Here is a 15909-nt window from a genome sequence, read left to right on the forward strand (position 1 = left end):
ATTTTTTCCTATTTTTATTCACGTTGGAAGGTACATTTGCCTTTATGTTAAAGAAGTGTATGAGCATGCTTGGAACAACTGCCACCCAAAGATGTGTATGGTGAAAGAGATCATCACCATTACCTTTCCTGCCACAGCAGTGAAGGCTCACAGGAACACCCAGGGAAGGCACTGGGCATATTTTGAAGTAAAGTTACTAGAAGTCTTTTAACTGGACAGATCTGTTGAGAGTAACAGTAGAAGAGACAAGACAGTGTGTTCTTGTAGAACTTTAGTTTAAGAAGAATTTGAGCCCCACTGCTCAGAAAGAGAAGCATGTGCTGTGCAGGGCTGTGGTACCTTCCTGCAGGCAGTCCCTTAGCCCCAGGAGAAGGTGCCTCAGTGAGTGTCTGACTGCTGTCCCTGTGCCTGCTCCACAGCGTCGGTTCCGGCCACTACACGGCGTACGCAGCGCACGAGGGCCGCTGGTTCCACTTCAATGACAGTACTGTAACCCTGACTGACGAGGAGACCGTGGGCAAGGCCAAGGCCTACATCCTCTTCTACGTGGAGCGCCAAGCCAAGCCTGGAGCAGAGAAACTTTAATACCTCCTTTGCATTCTTACTTATCAAGTCCACCGGACAAACATTTCCATTTTTCCATAAATACTTGATCCGAGACTTATTAATTTCATTGTGCACTTTGCAATTTCCTCTTGTGGGTTTTTGTTTTGTTGTGTCAATGGTAGCATTTGACTTACTGAACTTGGACACAAACTAACTTTTTTTTTAGTTATACCAGAAAACCTCAGCAGATTTTGATTTGCTGCTTTAGTTGTGATAACTCAATTTTTATATATATAGTTTCATGAAATAGTTATTTGACTTTTTTATATTAATGTTTTCAGTTCTCACTTTCTAAAGGCACATTTACATCAAAAAATCTCTGTCCTCCTTACAAGCAAGATAAATGTGCTTTTGATCATGAAAAGCAATACAACTTCATGCTGTTCGCAGTCCTGTTATGTAGATATGACTTAATCTCTTTAAATCAACGAATTGTTTGCACGTACAACTCTTTCCCTCGTGCAAGAGACTCAAACAGTGACCTCTGACCAATCATCCTTTGTCTGCAGAAGAGAGGCAATATAACATCATTAAGTAGACCAGGTAATTGCTGCTATATTGGTGTATTCAGGCTGGTGACTTTCAGGAATCATTGTAAATAAACAGTTGGTTCAATTGTATCAATACTGCAATTTAATTACAGTACTGCTCAGATATGCTGCCCCCTACCCCCTGCAAATTTAAAACAATTCTCTTTACCTGTCTAAATTACTTTGCCCTTTATGGTTTTAGAACTGAACCTGAATTGCATTTGACATCTCTTGGCTTAGACTGTCATCCTGAAATTGGATCGTGAACACTTACGTGCTTGAAAACTGGGGAGCCTTCCTGGCAGTAGAATCCCAAGTAGGAGCCCGTAGTTCCTAGTGGGGATTGGCCCCAAGGGCTGGGGTTTGTGAGAACAGGAGTGGTCTAAATGCAGCTCTGCATGCAGCTCTGCTCCTTGGCTGCAGTTCACTGGCAGGAGGAGACAGATGGTGCTGCAGGTGCTTTGCATGAAATTGTTCTGTCAGTTCAAGTGAAACTCAAGAAAGGATGCTCAGTCTCTCAGAGCAGAGGGGAAGTGCTAAGTGTGCTTGTGACTGGAGCAGGTTCAGAGAGCTCCTGTGGCATTTACACACTGGCCCAGGGTGGCATTTTTTTCAGTCTCTAGGTGACCACTGGAGTTATGGTGCAGTTTCTAAGACCTGGCTATGTAACAAAGAAAGACTACATTAAAAAAACCCAAACCAGTTTTAGCTCTACTGCTGATGGGTGGAAGTCAGGTAGTGTGAAGGGAAAGGCAGACAGGAAAACCACTACTGCCAAAGCCAGGAATCTGACAGAAAACATGAAAATTTGAGAACTGTTGCACTTCAGATCTATTGCCTCAGTCTCTCCTTTCTAGCTGGTTCTCTTGTACCAAGCAAGGAGCTGGAAGCTCCTGAAAGCTCAGTAAGAGGAGACTACAGTTGATGGAGAGTCCCACCACCAAAGAGCAGCTCTTAGTTAACTAGAAAATGCAGTTGGGAGTCCTGTTTTAGTTGATGCCCCTGAAGGGCACAGGCAGGGAGGCTGGAGCCCAGAGCAGCCTGGGGCACTGGGAGGGCACAGCAGTGCCCTGCCCTGGGGTCCTGCTGGCTGCTCACAGGCCAGCACAAGGACAAATTGGAGTCAGGCATTTGGTACAGGGCCATTCTTGGGAGCTTTGTCACAGCAGCTTAAACCAGAAAAGGGAGAAATTGGCTTTATCCAAAGCTGCAGAAATGGTTGAGCATAGCTAATGGGCTTTGAAGTGTGCACACAGGTTAATACTATAGCGTTATTGATACAGTGACATAAGGATGCTGTCTTTTACTTGAGTTGAACAGTAACTAGAACTTGTCATTTCTTTAAGCTGTAGATAGTTTGTCACCTTCCCTTCCTTACAGGCAGTCTTCAATCAATGAGAATAGGTTGCTGATACTTAGACAAGCAGAAAACAGAGCAGGTAAAGCATTGTACCACATTCCTGCCATTCCTGCTGCTCACAGGGAGCTGCACAGCTGCCACCTCCAGCTGTGTTTTCTCTGCATGCTGCTTGGACCAGCTTTCTTTAGAATTTACCTTTGAGAATGCCAAGCTTAAAATACACGACGATCTGGGCCAGCAGCAGTTTAACTTACAGTAGTCAGGTGTATGCAGTGTTCTTGCAAAACAGTGATGTAAATGTGCCTTTCTGTCTTTTTAGAAATTTAAATTTGTAATCTTCAGCAACATTCACTTCTTTTAATCGACTTCTTCTTGTCAGCAGTTGTTTGGGTCAGAGTTCTGCTCTGACTTGAGCATTTTCTCTCAGTCCCATGTGCTGTCCCACGCAGCCCCTGGGCAGTGGTGGCTCCAGCTCTGGGGAAACGATGCAATCCCAGCAGGCTGTCCTGGCTTGCAGCAGGTGCTGCTCAGGCTCAGCCATATGCTTTGCTGGAACAAGTACATTGTAAATCCTTTCCTAATTTAATTTTCTCCCATTGCAAACTCAGATGGGCAGTATGAACAGTTTGTTGTGGCAACACAAGTATTTCTCTTCCTGGTGGAGAACTTTGCTTATCCACTGTATTCTATTCAGTGTGGTGTCGAAAAAAAAAGTAACTGAGCACTGAACCAGTAACATAATACTGCACGTGGCCTAGTATTACCTTTTTAACCTAGCTTGTATATCCTGTATTTATCTACTCACTTGTGGGGGGGAATATCTCTTTCATTTAAGCCAAATGTTTTTTTCTACTTACTGCTCATCATAGTACACACTAGCTGGCAAGAAGTTTTTTTCTTGCTTGAGACTGCTCTGCAAGCAGCAACTGCTCTCTACAGTTCAAAGACTTGCATCTTTTTCACCAAAATGTGTCCAATCAAAGGTTGTCCTTTTGTTACTGATTGTTTAGCCACGTATACAACTGGAGCCAATATTTATGTCAATCAAAACAGCAAAATGTCCAGCTCTTAAATGTCAGCAAGAGAGTTTAAAAGTTTGAGACAGGAAGGGATAGTGGACTTGTATCAAAAACAGGAGGCCATTTATGATGAATTTACTAAATCAGTGGGAAGTGTAACACATGGTGTTAAATTCCCCCAGCAGTGTTTCATTACTGATGTGTCTGTGTCTTACTGATGAGGTAATGGGCACCTTGACAGCTGATTCCAACGTGCTTTAGGATATTCTCAAGTACTGTAGTGCCATAGTTGTAATTGTTTACCATTAAAATCTTGTGTGTAATTTTCAGTGAGGATTACTGACTGTGCTCATCTTGTGTGTTTCTGGAGCATTTCCAGGATGAATGTGAATTATCTCTCATCACATAGTGTGTTTATGGAAAATGTGCCATTAAAGTGTCTCCTTTCCTTAGAAAATGAAACTCCTTGTCCTTCTACAGGCTTGCAGAACATTGGTGTATGTCCTCTGAACACAAATGGCAGAATACTGTACCTTGCTCTGGGAAAAACAAAATAAAGCAATTGCAGTGTTCCTAACTCTGTAACACCTCTCCCAAATTTAGCACCTAACCCCAAAGAGGACCTGCCATTCCATCTTAAATTCCTTGTCACCCAACTGCTGGTAATTTTTGTGTCAGATTGTGGTGTGTCCCCTCTGTCTGGCAAGAGTCCATCCTAACATCCTTGTCATTCAGCTTTGCTAGATTGTTGATTTGTTGTTAATTTGGGGGGTTTCTTAATTAGTATTTTTTAAAATAGTATTCCTGTATGTATAACTCTGAGAAGTCTCAGCTGTTTAAACCTGCTCAAAAACAAAGGTAAGTTCTTGAGATTTGAAAATGCTAATATAACAATGAAGAACACCTGCAGGCACATATTTTAAGCTGCTGTTTTCAGTAAACTGCATTACCTGGGCTGTGAAATCTTGTCCCTTTTGTGGCATTGACCAGAGTGTTTCTGACAGGGGGAGAGGGAACAGCAATCTCCTTATCATTTCAAAGATAAGATTAAATGACAAAGGATATAAAACCAAGAAGACTGGCAATTGTTAAACACAGCTTACTGTATATAGTAGAAAGTTACTAACTAAAGAATGAAGCAGAAAGAATTGCCATTTCTCTGTGTATGCCAGCTGTGTTCAGCCACATTACTCAAGCACTTCCTCAAGCTATGACTGTTGCAGACTACAAATTTCAGATCTTGTTTTTCAGAGCTGAATTTTAAACTGCATTCTTGGGGTGTGAAGGAGGAGGTAAAATTGAGTCCCACTCAACCTTGTCCCGTATTAAAACACTCCTGATTAAAATGCCATAAAGTTTCCCATCTACTATTTGTGTGCAGGCCACTTGAAAAACTCCCCCAGTGCTGTTTGCTACACTTTTTATGGATTTCTTGAATGTATTTATTCTCTTGTATTAACATCAGGCAGAAAGTGACTACGAATACCTTCATCTCAAGCATTTTTGATTCACAAGCTGGAAAGTTAAAGGGATGCTTGTTGCATTTAATTCCAACCTGCCCTTGCTGTAGCTTTATTTTTCTTCTAGGAACAACTTTCTGCTACACTTTCTCCAATTTCTGTACAACAGATACTTTTACCTGGAAAACCACTTTCATATCTCCTTATTCCACCAAAGGGTGGGAAAAATATTTCTGTGGTAATGGAACTAAACCTACAAAACCAGAACAGCCAAACTTGTAAAACTCAAGCCAGTAGAAGACATCTGTTAAAAGCACAAGCCCACAAGGAACTAAACATAGCCTTGCTGTTGCCATGCATGGCTGCCTCTGTGTCACTGCCTCCCTCCTGCAGACGGTGGGGACACAGCCAGCTTTGTTTGTGGAATCACAGCTCAGCCTCAAATAACTGGGCAGGAAACTGTCCCTACCTCTGGGGCCTGTGAACTGAACTGCAGACCGTGTGTGTGCTTCAAGGCACCCAGAGACTGCTTCAGCTCCTTCTAAAAACCTTTATGAAAGTTCCATTATCCATGTAACAGTCCTTGAACGTGAACCAAATGTGCAACCTCAGAAAAATCAATGAACAGACAGAGAGCCAAGTGTACTCTGCCAAACCCAAGTGGTGCTCGGCCAAATCTCCCGAATGGGAAGCACTGACAGATACACCCAGCAGCTGCAGCTACAGCCCCACCCCACTGCAGTAACTCAGCACAAGAACTTTGCTCAACTCCAGCAGAGTCTACAAGGCAGGGGGGAAAATCCCTTTTAAGGAAGCATTTCACGACAGTCAAGCTGTTCATGCCCATTCCATTCCCCTGGACGAAGGAAGCACAAGCTACATACATGGTTCTGTTCCCTTCCCTGTTCTGAGCTTCTGCACCAGTTGTTAGCCAAAAATAACCCCCATTCCACAACCATATATGTGCAACAGCCTCCTGGTGAGTGTGAGCCCCCTCCAGCACTGCTGTTACTCCACCCGGCCAAGACACTCTGCCACTGCTGCTGGGCAATGCACATAACCCAGCTCAACCGGGAATGCCTTCTCCATCTCTTCTCTTTTCTGGACAAAAACAGTAGGAAAAATCTGGCAAAAACATGTCACAGGTTACTAGAAGTGTTTCAGGATCCTTTACTGTGGTCTTTGTTGAACTTTCATTCTCCAGTGGAACTAAAGAAGGATAATTTTCTCCTGGGACCTGCTTTAAAACACTTATCCATCTGCTGGTATTCAGAGAGAGTCAAGGTGTGTAACATTGAGGACTGGATGAAAAACAGTTTCCAGAAAGACTTCTGTAAGAGGCATGAGAACACTGTCAGTGATTTTTTACTAGACGTTTGCAACAGGTACGTTCTGTGGGTGTGAGTGTGCAGTAACTGCCTTGAGATGAGTGAAGTCAGAGTTATTTCCAATACTCCATAACCCCTGCCTGAAATGGAGCATGAAGTACATGAGTGCTTTGCCTTTACAACTGTAGTGTAAGTTCATTTTACATAATAGTGTATACTTCCTTCAGATCTCCCTTAAGTCTATGTTTTCCTTCTTTTTTTTCTAAGAATTCATTTTTTATATGGGAAAGTGCATTCCTGCCTCTCACACTGCTGCTCAGCTGAACTTCACCATTCTGGCAGTGTCTGGGGGGTGCCTGGAGTAGAGCCCAGATTTCAAACACTGAACACACCTCATTACAGCCAAGGTCAATTAACATGTTACTAAGTGTCAGCTGTGTCAGCTTTAGTTCAGTCTGAAGTTCTGAAGTTTAAACTCCCAGCTGCTTCTAAACTGCGGTGAGGGAAGAGAAATGGCACCACAGCAAAGCAGCTCTGGGTGCACAGCTTTTCCTTCCCAGCCCTGCTGCTGCAAGCCAGCTCTGAGGAAGGAGCAGAGCAGTGACAGGAGGAGGCTCACAGGGCAGAGCCTGTCCCTGTCCCTCTGTGTGTGGGAACATCAGGGCTGGCTTGGTCCCAAAGCAGAGCCAAGGGGCTGTGGCAGCGCTTCCCTGACATGGTGCACCTGTGCCACAGCCCTCAGCTTTGAAACAACTGAAAAAATGATGGGATAGTGACAGGATAGAGCCAGCAGCAGTGCAACCTCAAAACAAGGACTGAAAAACAGCTTCAAAACAAATTAAATTGCAAGTGCCAGATTTCAGAAGTAAATGTTCTAGAACAATTAGATAAAAATCTGGATTAAGGACGAATCAGCATACCTGTGCCTAGAAAGGATAATACAAGGTCCTATCTATTTTTACTGCAATCCATTGAAAGCATTTCCAGTCAAAATTCCTAGCACTGTGTACAAAGAAAAATGCACATTGAATATCCAGCTTTTCTTCCTGAGTTTAAAGTAGTTTTATTCTGTTCAAGCCTTTCTTGACTGCTGCCAACTTCTTCCTCCAACTGCTCCTAACAGAAAAGAGTTTAAAAAAATTCTGTCCAGAGGCCTGACAAGAGCAACACTAACACAGCCCTGTGTGTGATGCTGTGTTCAGCTCGGTGGGTGCTGAATTGCTGCTGCCTGCAGAGGGGGCTGAGCCAGAGCCAGACAGGCTCATGATTGCAGTGCTGCTGCACGGGGCCTGCTCAGCACAGCACCCACACCCACTGGGGACAGGCCTTCCCTCTACTTCCCCAGGCTACTCAAGCAGCAAGAAAAAGCTTTTTTCATTTGCTGCATCATTGTTTATAACAACAGCATTACCAGTTTCAGTGACTCAAAGGAAAGTTTAAGAGCTGAGTGGGGTTTGAACATCGAACACTTTTTAGGAAGCAGCTGGCTTCAGGAAATCCAAGGAGATAAAGCATATCTGCAATTCCTAAAACTTAAGAGTGGGAGTGCCTTACTTGCTCATGCTTAGCATGTCTGCACAGCAGTCTCTTCTCTCAGTTGTCCTCCACTTCATCCTGAAATTACTCTCCTCTCTGCTGGGTCTCCTCTGTCTGTGCCTGGAGAAGCACAGCACCATCCAACTCCTTAAGAAAAAATGATGGAGCCACAGCTTAAACAGGCCTCCACATGCCACTGTGCCAGCTGAGCTAGAGATGTTGCTACCAACAGAAAAAGCTAAGTGAGCTTTGCCTTAAGTTGAACATTAAGATCTACATGTACACTCACCTACTTGTGCCTCCTTGGATGAAGAGGAGGCATTTTTTCAGCCTTCATATTTATTCTTGATGTTATTTGCTTCTGCAAGCTCTATGATTTATTTCTCCCATCTCACCTGTCACCATCCTGCTTTCAGATGTCCAAATCTGCTGTCTCTGACCCTCTCTGGATGTGGCCATGTTACAGATGACTGCATTTTGCAGCTTCTCAAGAACTGCCCGAACCTGAAGAGCCTCAAGCTGGAGAACTGTGTGCAGATCACTGACCACACCCTGGAGGCAGTGACGCTCCACGGAGCCTCGCTGCGAACGCTCCACGTGGATTTCTGCCGCAATGTAACACAGGCTGGGCTAGAGAGAGTCAGGGAGAAGTGTCCTTCAGTGATGCTGAGAGCAGACAGAAGTGCTAACATGATCCCAGACAGCAAGCCAGGAAAAAAGCTGATGCTTGAAAAAGCATCAAGAAAATTGGTTCAGCTTTAAGGTGTGGGTATTTTACCTCACTGAGGTAGCAATGAACTGTTGCTACTTCCACGGGTTCTGGTCAAGTCCAAACAAATTTTTGTTTTGTAAAGAGAAAAGACATGCATCTCCTCCTGGATGGGCTTCAGGAAATAACTGCTCTCTGTTGTTCCTTGAAACTGGGAAACCCTGCATTGCTGTCACAAAATGCCAGATCTGCTGAAAACTGCAGTTCTGGTACCCTCGTGCTGCAGATGCCCTCACTCAGAAGAGGGAAGCAGCAGTGTGTTTACTGAGGCCAAATAATTTGATAGAGTTCAATCAATTTGATGAACTTTTAAGACAGTTTAACAGTAGTTTGACACAGTGCAGTAAGTTTGACAGCAAGGTTCACTGACTGCATGGAAGAAACACAGAGTGAGCTGAGGCACAATGAGTCACACAGGGACCTGAGAACACAACACTAAGGAAGAGCCTCCCTCTGGGTCACGAGGTTCAAACTGGACCCTACACTTTCAAAACTCCTTATGTAATGGCAATAAAGCCACAGCAGAGAGAGCCTGAATCACTGGAGGATTTTCACAAATTTTAGGACAAGAGTGATTTACAAATTTCTGTTAAAGGATATTACCTGACAGTCATTCCATCTACTAAGGAGGATAACCACTCCCTGAAACCTCTTTCTAGCAAAAGCAGAGCACTGACCACCAGTACTTCCTTGGTGATTAACAGTGGCAGCTAATTTACCAGGCTTTTTTAGTTAATGAGAGAAGCGTGGATTCAAGGCACACAAAACACAGTCTGACCCTCTGTATGATGTACTTACATAAAAAAGATGCACCAAATTATTTTTTAAAGCTGACTTTAAAGGAAGTGCAATCTGAACAAGTGCTAATTCAGAGAACTAACCCACAAGAGAAGACAGTGACTAACAGCCTGTCTTTTAATGCTAAATAAGGAACACAGTACAGACCAGCTGCATATAAATACCCATTTCTCACTGCAAAGTCCAGAACCAGAAGCTATTTTCATCCCAAAGCACAAGGCTGTCCCCTTCCTGCACACTGCTCTGCTACCTGGAAGTGAAAGTTTTTTTTTACATAGTTTTCATGCTGTGCCACCATCTACAAAATTTGACACCAAAGAGGACTTTACAGCTCTCAGCATAACTGAATATACTTACTTTGCCTTCTGATCCTGATTAACTGATCCACAGATATACTTGGTACTCTCTAATCTGGCTGAGGTAAGAAATAAATCAGAGCATTACAGCAACTTAGTCAAACAATACTGCAATTCTAGAGAAATACTTGATCAGTATGAGCATCTGTAAGAAACTCACCCAGAAAACCAATGAGGAAATGAAATTATTCCACCTTCATTACTTAGAGATATTTAACAGCATGACACTGTAAAAGTGGGATTTCATTAACTCCTTCCTAAAGTTCAAGTAGGGCCCTTATGCACCACAAGGTAAGGAAGAAAACTGGAAGAAGTGCAGATAAGGAGACACAGCAATCCTCACCCAGCTACGAAAGGACATTGCTGAGCTGAACAAATTTGCTGTGATGTGGAAATTGGGAAGCTGACACAACTTGTACCTTGGATACACTACAACAGCTCCACACACTGCTGACAAGCCAAAACAAGGCATGAACTTGCACAGTCACTGCAGCAAGCAAAGACCTCCTCGTGCCACCAGCTCTCCCAGCACTCTGTGCTGACAGACATCTCTGTAACAGGAACAGATCAGCAAGCAGCTACAAGATATGAGAGCACATTTGCATCTGTTTACATATTACTTAAGCCTTTTTACCAGTTTTCTACCGGGATTTGGAGGGGGGCAGGGTACTTTGTGGGGTTTGTGGTTGGTTTTGTTTTTTAATTTTCTTTTATAGAGCTAAAAAGGGTCTTCAAACACTCTCCACTTGATTTCTTTCCCTATTTGTTTAACAATGCTCTTATTACTTGGTTCTTCCCCTCCTTGAATGGGGATATTTGTTCATGACATGGTAAAATCTGAACACTAAAAAATGTATTGATACATTTTTTTCAGCATCAATAATGAATTTTCTTACTTCACAATCCAATCTGAAAATAGAGTATAGAAAATGCCAACATTTTACTTAGGGTATTATGGAAGGATGGAAACATGTCTATGGTTTTCTTTAGTTCCAAGCCATTAAAGTTCCATCAAGCACAAACCTTTAATCAACATCCCCTGTGATTTTATTGTAAACTGCCTCCAAAAAGATCTTCATTATCCAGAAAGCTAACAGCACAGTCCACATAAAGCTGCCATTTTTAGGCACAGTTCTATTATTTCCTGTGCTGATTGAAACAGGCTGACAAATCAGTGCCACTAAGACACATCCATGAAGTGTAGAATGCAATAATGCAGGACTTAGTATAGCTGTTTCCCCATTTATTTAAATACTGTATTTTTTACCTATTAAACCTACACGTTTAGGCCAAGATGTGACAATACATCCTCACAACACAGTGATGGGACACCAACACCTCAGTCCAATCTGAAACCTAACAGACAGTAAGGCAGGAAACCAAGTCTGCATGATGTCAGAGCTGTGAGACCCCCCCAGCTCCTGATGCCCCTCAAATATTTCACTCTGCAGTGGTCTTTGATCACAGCTAGGCTTTTGCCTTTTTCAAGAGCCCACATACAGCCCTGAGAGAACTTCACCAGATAAAACCCAGATATTTTCACAGCTTACCAAGCCCTCCCTCTGTGCAGTGCCAGCTGGCAGCAATGCAGCAGCTCAGTCTTGGACAGCCAGGAAATTTCCCAATCAATCCTTGTTAATGTCCAACAGACACATGAGAGAAAGTACCAGGAATTTACCCTACACTCCACACTCAGATGGACCAGTCTTCCCCAGGTGAGAATGACTCTAATAATAATTTTCACCAGCTCTCAGTTGCCACAGCATCTTCCCAAGGAGTTGAGGGAGGAGGAAATGGAGCAGAGGGGAAAGGGGAGCAGAGCAGCTCTGACTCACCCAGGGACAGCCTCTCCCCTTCTCCCTCCCCAGGTACCCCCTGCTCTGAACACCAAGCACTGTTTGCAGCTTGACATCAGTGATGCCTTTCACAGACACAATGGGCAATTACCATTGTCCAGCACTTCCCTAGGGCTCAGGGCAGAGATCTCCATGTGCAGAACTGCTGTCCTGACCAAACAGCAACATCCATCACTGTGTCAGTCAAACCATGCTGATCACAACAGCTACAGCTGAGACAAAATGAGACCAAAGGCAGAACTAAAAATGTGAATAAAACCCACAACCTTGACTACTACCCTGTCCCTTCCATTTTAATTTTTGTGTACCCTGAGCAGGAATCAACTACATCAATGTGTCCATTAAAAATATTACTATTTTGCTCAAAATACTTAAAATTTTCTGAATCAGGGTGGCAGCATGCTGCTATTGTCAACAATTACTATGGAGGAGCAAAATGTTTAAACAAAAAGCAAGAAGGAAGCAAGCCCAGCATGAACTTGTATTGAATGAGCAGCAGTGCCCCCAAGCAGCCAGGCCCCAGGCCAGGAGAAGGCAGAGCACGGGGCTGCACAGCACAGACCAGCAGGCTAAACATTTTCAGAGGCTTCAAATATCACACCCTGTCTCAACACTGTAAGATTGTAATTTCCTGAGACAAAATATAAAAGTATGAAGCCTGAGTAAGCCAACCACAGTTCACAAATGCATACAAGCAACCGAGTCTTGAATTTGCTTTATTTTTCTCTGCAGAAAGAACCCTGCACAGGCAATTCAAATTGAAACAAAATAAATATGTGAATATTCATGTAAAACTGTTCTGGCTAATGAACAATTATACACAATGTACAACTCTTCATGTTCACTGGGAGGGCTTACAAATGTACTATTCCCAACAAAAATGCACCAAAATGTCTCCATGCAAACTTATCAAAAGTGACCAAAAAAGGAGAAAAAACTTACCGATCATAGTTTTTTGTTTTGTTTTTCCTTTTTTACAATCACAAAAAAATAAAAACATCTAATTTTTTGTTACATTTAGAGTAACTAAAGTGTGGCCACCATCTATTAAGATCTGGTTTTATGCTCCTAAAACATCTATGGTTACTGTAAAATTATGTCAACGATGAATTGGACTTAGGGCACTATTTGTAGTAAAAGGAAGATGATTTTGTTCACAGAATGTTAATAATCTGTGTCTGAGCCCTCTGCATTGTCCACATTCCGGGAGAGCATGTAATTGTCCATGTCTATAGACCTGCAATTATTGATTGCATAGCGCAAACGCTCTGCCATGATAACTTGACTGGAGTAGGGTGGGAGCCTCAGTTGAAAGAAACAAGTCTGTGAGGTAGGCAAGCTGTCGTAAGGCTGTGGAAATGGATAAAAGGTGGGACACTGGTAAGTTGTGAATGAAGTAAAAATGCAACAATATCCACATTTCATTGCTCCTTGCTCTACCATTCTCACATTCTATCTCAAATTCCTTTTAAGAAGCAGACTGACCTCCCTTGTTTACAGCATTTGTTCCACCCTTAAGTATGTCCAAAACCACTGTAGCACCTACTCTGCAAGTAACACAACCCACTACTGAATTCTGCCTTTTCAAGAGTTGACCACATTGCTGTTTTGAAGCCCACTGCTAAATACCAAACAATGTTCAAATTACATACCCTAGCGTGCCTTAGCATTAGGCAATCTGAGAGACACCCAACCAAATATGACAAAAAACCCCCTGTTAGCTGAAATTTTTGTCAAGTTTTTTGTTCATGTTGTTCACAGAGAATGCGCTTTCACTGCACAAAACCCAAAATGAATGCATCCTGTATGTAAAACTATACACTGTAAACTCATTGCAGTGGTTTTAGAACATTAAGAGTTCACTAGTGATATGTTGCTACTTACACAGAATTAAAAACAGAAAGAAAATTACTAAATGAAAAGAGATTGGAACAGTTAAAGTAGACAAAGGTTTGTTTCTTGTCTTTATGTCCAATCACCAGTTCCACCAATTAAATTAAGATGCAATTCATGCAGCCTGTGTCCTACACAACCAAAATGTCTGAGTTTATTAACTTAGAGCATATCCCATTCCATACTTTTTCTGTAAATTTACAGTTATGGAAATTGTCTCCTAGTGCCAAAGCACAGACTACACTTGAGAGGAAACAGTAATAATAATGATGATAATAATAATAGAAACACCAGTGTCTTACCCTATCAACCTTCATTATTTGGAATCGCTGAGAGATATCAGCTGTGTTGGCTGGCAGTCGAGATCTTCCTGACACAAACCTCATGAAAAGGACTCTCTCCTCATTTGAAAATTCTTCCAGGGTGTGCCAGAACCACTGCACCAGCTGATGCTGCTCATCAACTTCTCTGTATCGCACAACCTTCTTCAGAACCTCAACTGATATTTCTGGCATTCCACAGACCATCTGCTCCAACTGCTTGGCAGTCAGAAGTGAAAGCAAAGGAACGGGAACAATCCAAGACATTCCTTCCCTGACAGCAGCCACCTAATGGCCAAAAACGGGAGAGACATTTGAAGTGCAACTCTGTGATCTCTGCCACTTCCTGCACTATCCAAACACAAAAGTAACTTCAGCTGAGAAATGGCACTGAGAGACAGAATTACCAATGTCTTCTAAACAGAGCCTCCCACACACACAGCCCCTGCAAGGGCTGTATTGTTTCTAAAAATCCTACACAATATTACAGATATTTTAAATTGTAATTGCACGTTAAAGAACATGTTCTGATCCAACACAGAGCTATTTAAAAAAATTACAACTTGGCAGCACAAATAATGATGGCTATACCAAGCAACTGTGTAAATAGAAAAAAGACTTTGTTCCAATTCAGATGTATGATGAGAATGCTGTACTTGTTCTGCAAGACTTGGGATTTGGTACCTCTAATGAGGAAGCTGTTTTCTAAGGCAGATAGTATCACACAGGAATCTTTACCTTATAATTAGAATGCTGCTCTCTCAAATGACAAAATACACAGAACTATGCAATAGGTAATGAGCACTTCCCAAAACATATTGTGAAATATTTGCAGGATTTGTGTCATAACAAAAGATAAATAGTTTCAAGCTAAACAAAGGTTTGTCAATAGTATTTACTTTAGCCATATGTTGTTCACATGTCCACTTAGAGTACCCAGCATGCAAAACTGCAGGTTTTTTCTCAAGAGGGGTTGCTCAAATGGAAGACCAGCTCTGATTTCTAACACTCTTTTGCCAATTGAGTAATTACTGAGAAAAAACAAGACTAAATGTTTAAAAAAGGGTCAAAACAGTTTGTGGGGAAGAAAAAATACAGAGACCCAAAAAGATGCAGAAAGCCAAACTTTTCTTATCACTGAATAAGCTGTAATGGAAATAGGCACAAATTACCCCTGTTCCCACTAACAACAGGGGCAGGTCACAATGAGGTTCTCACCTGTCGATCCATTTCATGGAGTCTGTACTCAATTGCCCTCTCCACATACTCTTTCCTGTTTGAAAAGGTAAGTGGGATACTGTTCCCTCCAGGGATTATGGGAACCATTTTACCATCAGCACTTTGGCCAACAAAAGAATCTAAAGGAATCATCTGTTATGCAAAACAGAAAAAGGGTCAGTTACCCCAGTGACTCAAGCACAGCGTTTTACTACAAGTCATCTAGAACTACAGTAAGATCACAGACCATCTAAATGCACAAGTGCTCGTGCACTTAGAATGGAGACTGAAATTATAGAAATACTGATGTGAAGGTCAATCTAATAGAGTAACTGCTTTCAGAATAAATCTGAAAGTGCCGTCTTTCTTATCTTACCTCATGGAAATTTTCTTCAGTAATCCCACTGTCTTCAATGTGAAGAATGCTGTTGAGGGTCTGCACATAGAGCAGATCTACCTCCTCCAAATCCTCCAAGATGAGTGGGATACAACAAAGTTGCTTCCAGACCATTGGAGCCAAATGAAGATCTAATGGCTTTTTTGTACGAATAGCTACACCCATGAGAATGCCCAAGAACTTAAACTGCATCAGATGTTCATCTAAACATGCTGAAGGGTTAAAGAGAAATCTGAAAGGACACAGAAGCAGTGAAAAGAGTGTTATTTCTATGCTGCCTCATTAGAAGTAAAAGGGAAAACACTTCTAAGCACAGCACAGTAACTGCCAGCGCACTTATCAGCAATTGTCCAAATAAACTTTTCCAAATAAGATTATTGTTATCTTTAGCTGTTAAAACATTGGGCCCTGAGGGAGGCAGAACTCCTGAGCACAAAGCCTGGCGTCTTGATGCTACTCTGAA

At 42.3% G+C, this 15909-nt stretch overlaps 3 protein-coding genes and 1 long non-coding RNA gene across 12 annotated transcripts in view; 2 read left to right on the forward strand and 2 right to left on the reverse strand.

Annotated features, from left to right (window-relative positions):
* The window catches only part of USP3 (ubiquitin specific peptidase 3), a 44458-nt gene extending 40607 nt beyond the window's left edge, over positions 1 to 3851 (forward strand). For all 3 annotated transcript variants that reach the window (XM_005487812.4, XM_026793923.2, XM_014267623.3), the window contains exon 15: positions 420 to 3851. In XM_005487812.4, coding sequence (XP_005487869.1) covers positions 420 to 585 — 166 coding nt within the window. In that variant the 3' untranslated portion in view covers positions 586 to 3851. The remainder of the gene's footprint in view (positions 1 to 419) is intronic.
* On the reverse strand, positions 3467 to 8369 carry LOC141730578 (uncharacterized). The gene is made up of 2 exons (XR_012582165.1): positions 8235 to 8369; positions 3467 to 7986 (listed from the first exon to the last, which is right to left on the reverse strand). It is a non-coding gene; the product is annotated as an uncharacterized LOC141730578 (long non-coding RNA).
* FBXL22 (F-box and leucine rich repeat protein 22) lies at positions 3995 to 12803 on the forward strand. The gene is made up of 2 exons (XM_005487811.4): positions 3995 to 6360; positions 8256 to 12803. Exons 1-2 carry the CDS (start codon positions 6026 to 6028, stop codon positions 8599 to 8601), a joined length of 681 nt encoding a protein of 226 aa, XP_005487868.2. The 5' UTR covers positions 3995 to 6025; the 3' UTR covers positions 8602 to 12803.
* The window catches only part of HERC1 (HECT and RLD domain containing E3 ubiquitin protein ligase family member 1), a 97308-nt gene continuing 93706 nt past the window's right edge, over positions 12308 to 15909 (reverse strand). For all 7 annotated transcript variants that reach the window (XM_074549487.1, XM_074549488.1, XM_074549491.1 and 4 more), the window contains exons 75-78: positions 15426 to 15678; positions 15050 to 15202; positions 13814 to 14119; positions 12308 to 12968 (exon numbers count right to left, since the gene is read on the reverse strand). In XM_074549487.1, coding sequence (XP_074405588.1) covers positions 12783 to 12968; positions 13814 to 14119; positions 15050 to 15202; positions 15426 to 15678 — 898 coding nt within the window. In that variant the 3' untranslated portion in view covers positions 12308 to 12782. The remainder of the gene's footprint in view (positions 12969 to 13813; positions 14120 to 15049; positions 15203 to 15425; positions 15679 to 15909) is intronic.

The sequence above is a fragment of the Zonotrichia albicollis genome, chromosome 11 (genome assembly GCF_047830755.1).
Source record: "Zonotrichia albicollis isolate bZonAlb1 chromosome 11, bZonAlb1.hap1, whole genome shotgun sequence".
Lineage (NCBI taxonomy): Eukaryota > Metazoa > Chordata > Aves > Passeriformes > Passerellidae > Zonotrichia > Zonotrichia albicollis.

Coding starts and splice junctions, on each gene's coding strand:
- FBXL22 (XM_005487811.4), top strand. CDS start 6,026: ATGCACATAACCCAGCTCAACCGGGAATGCCTTCTCCATCTCTTCTCT. Junction 6,361..8,255: donor TTACTAGACGTTTGCAACAG/GTACGTTCTGTG, acceptor TCCTGCTTTCAG/ATGTCCAAATCTGCTGTCTC.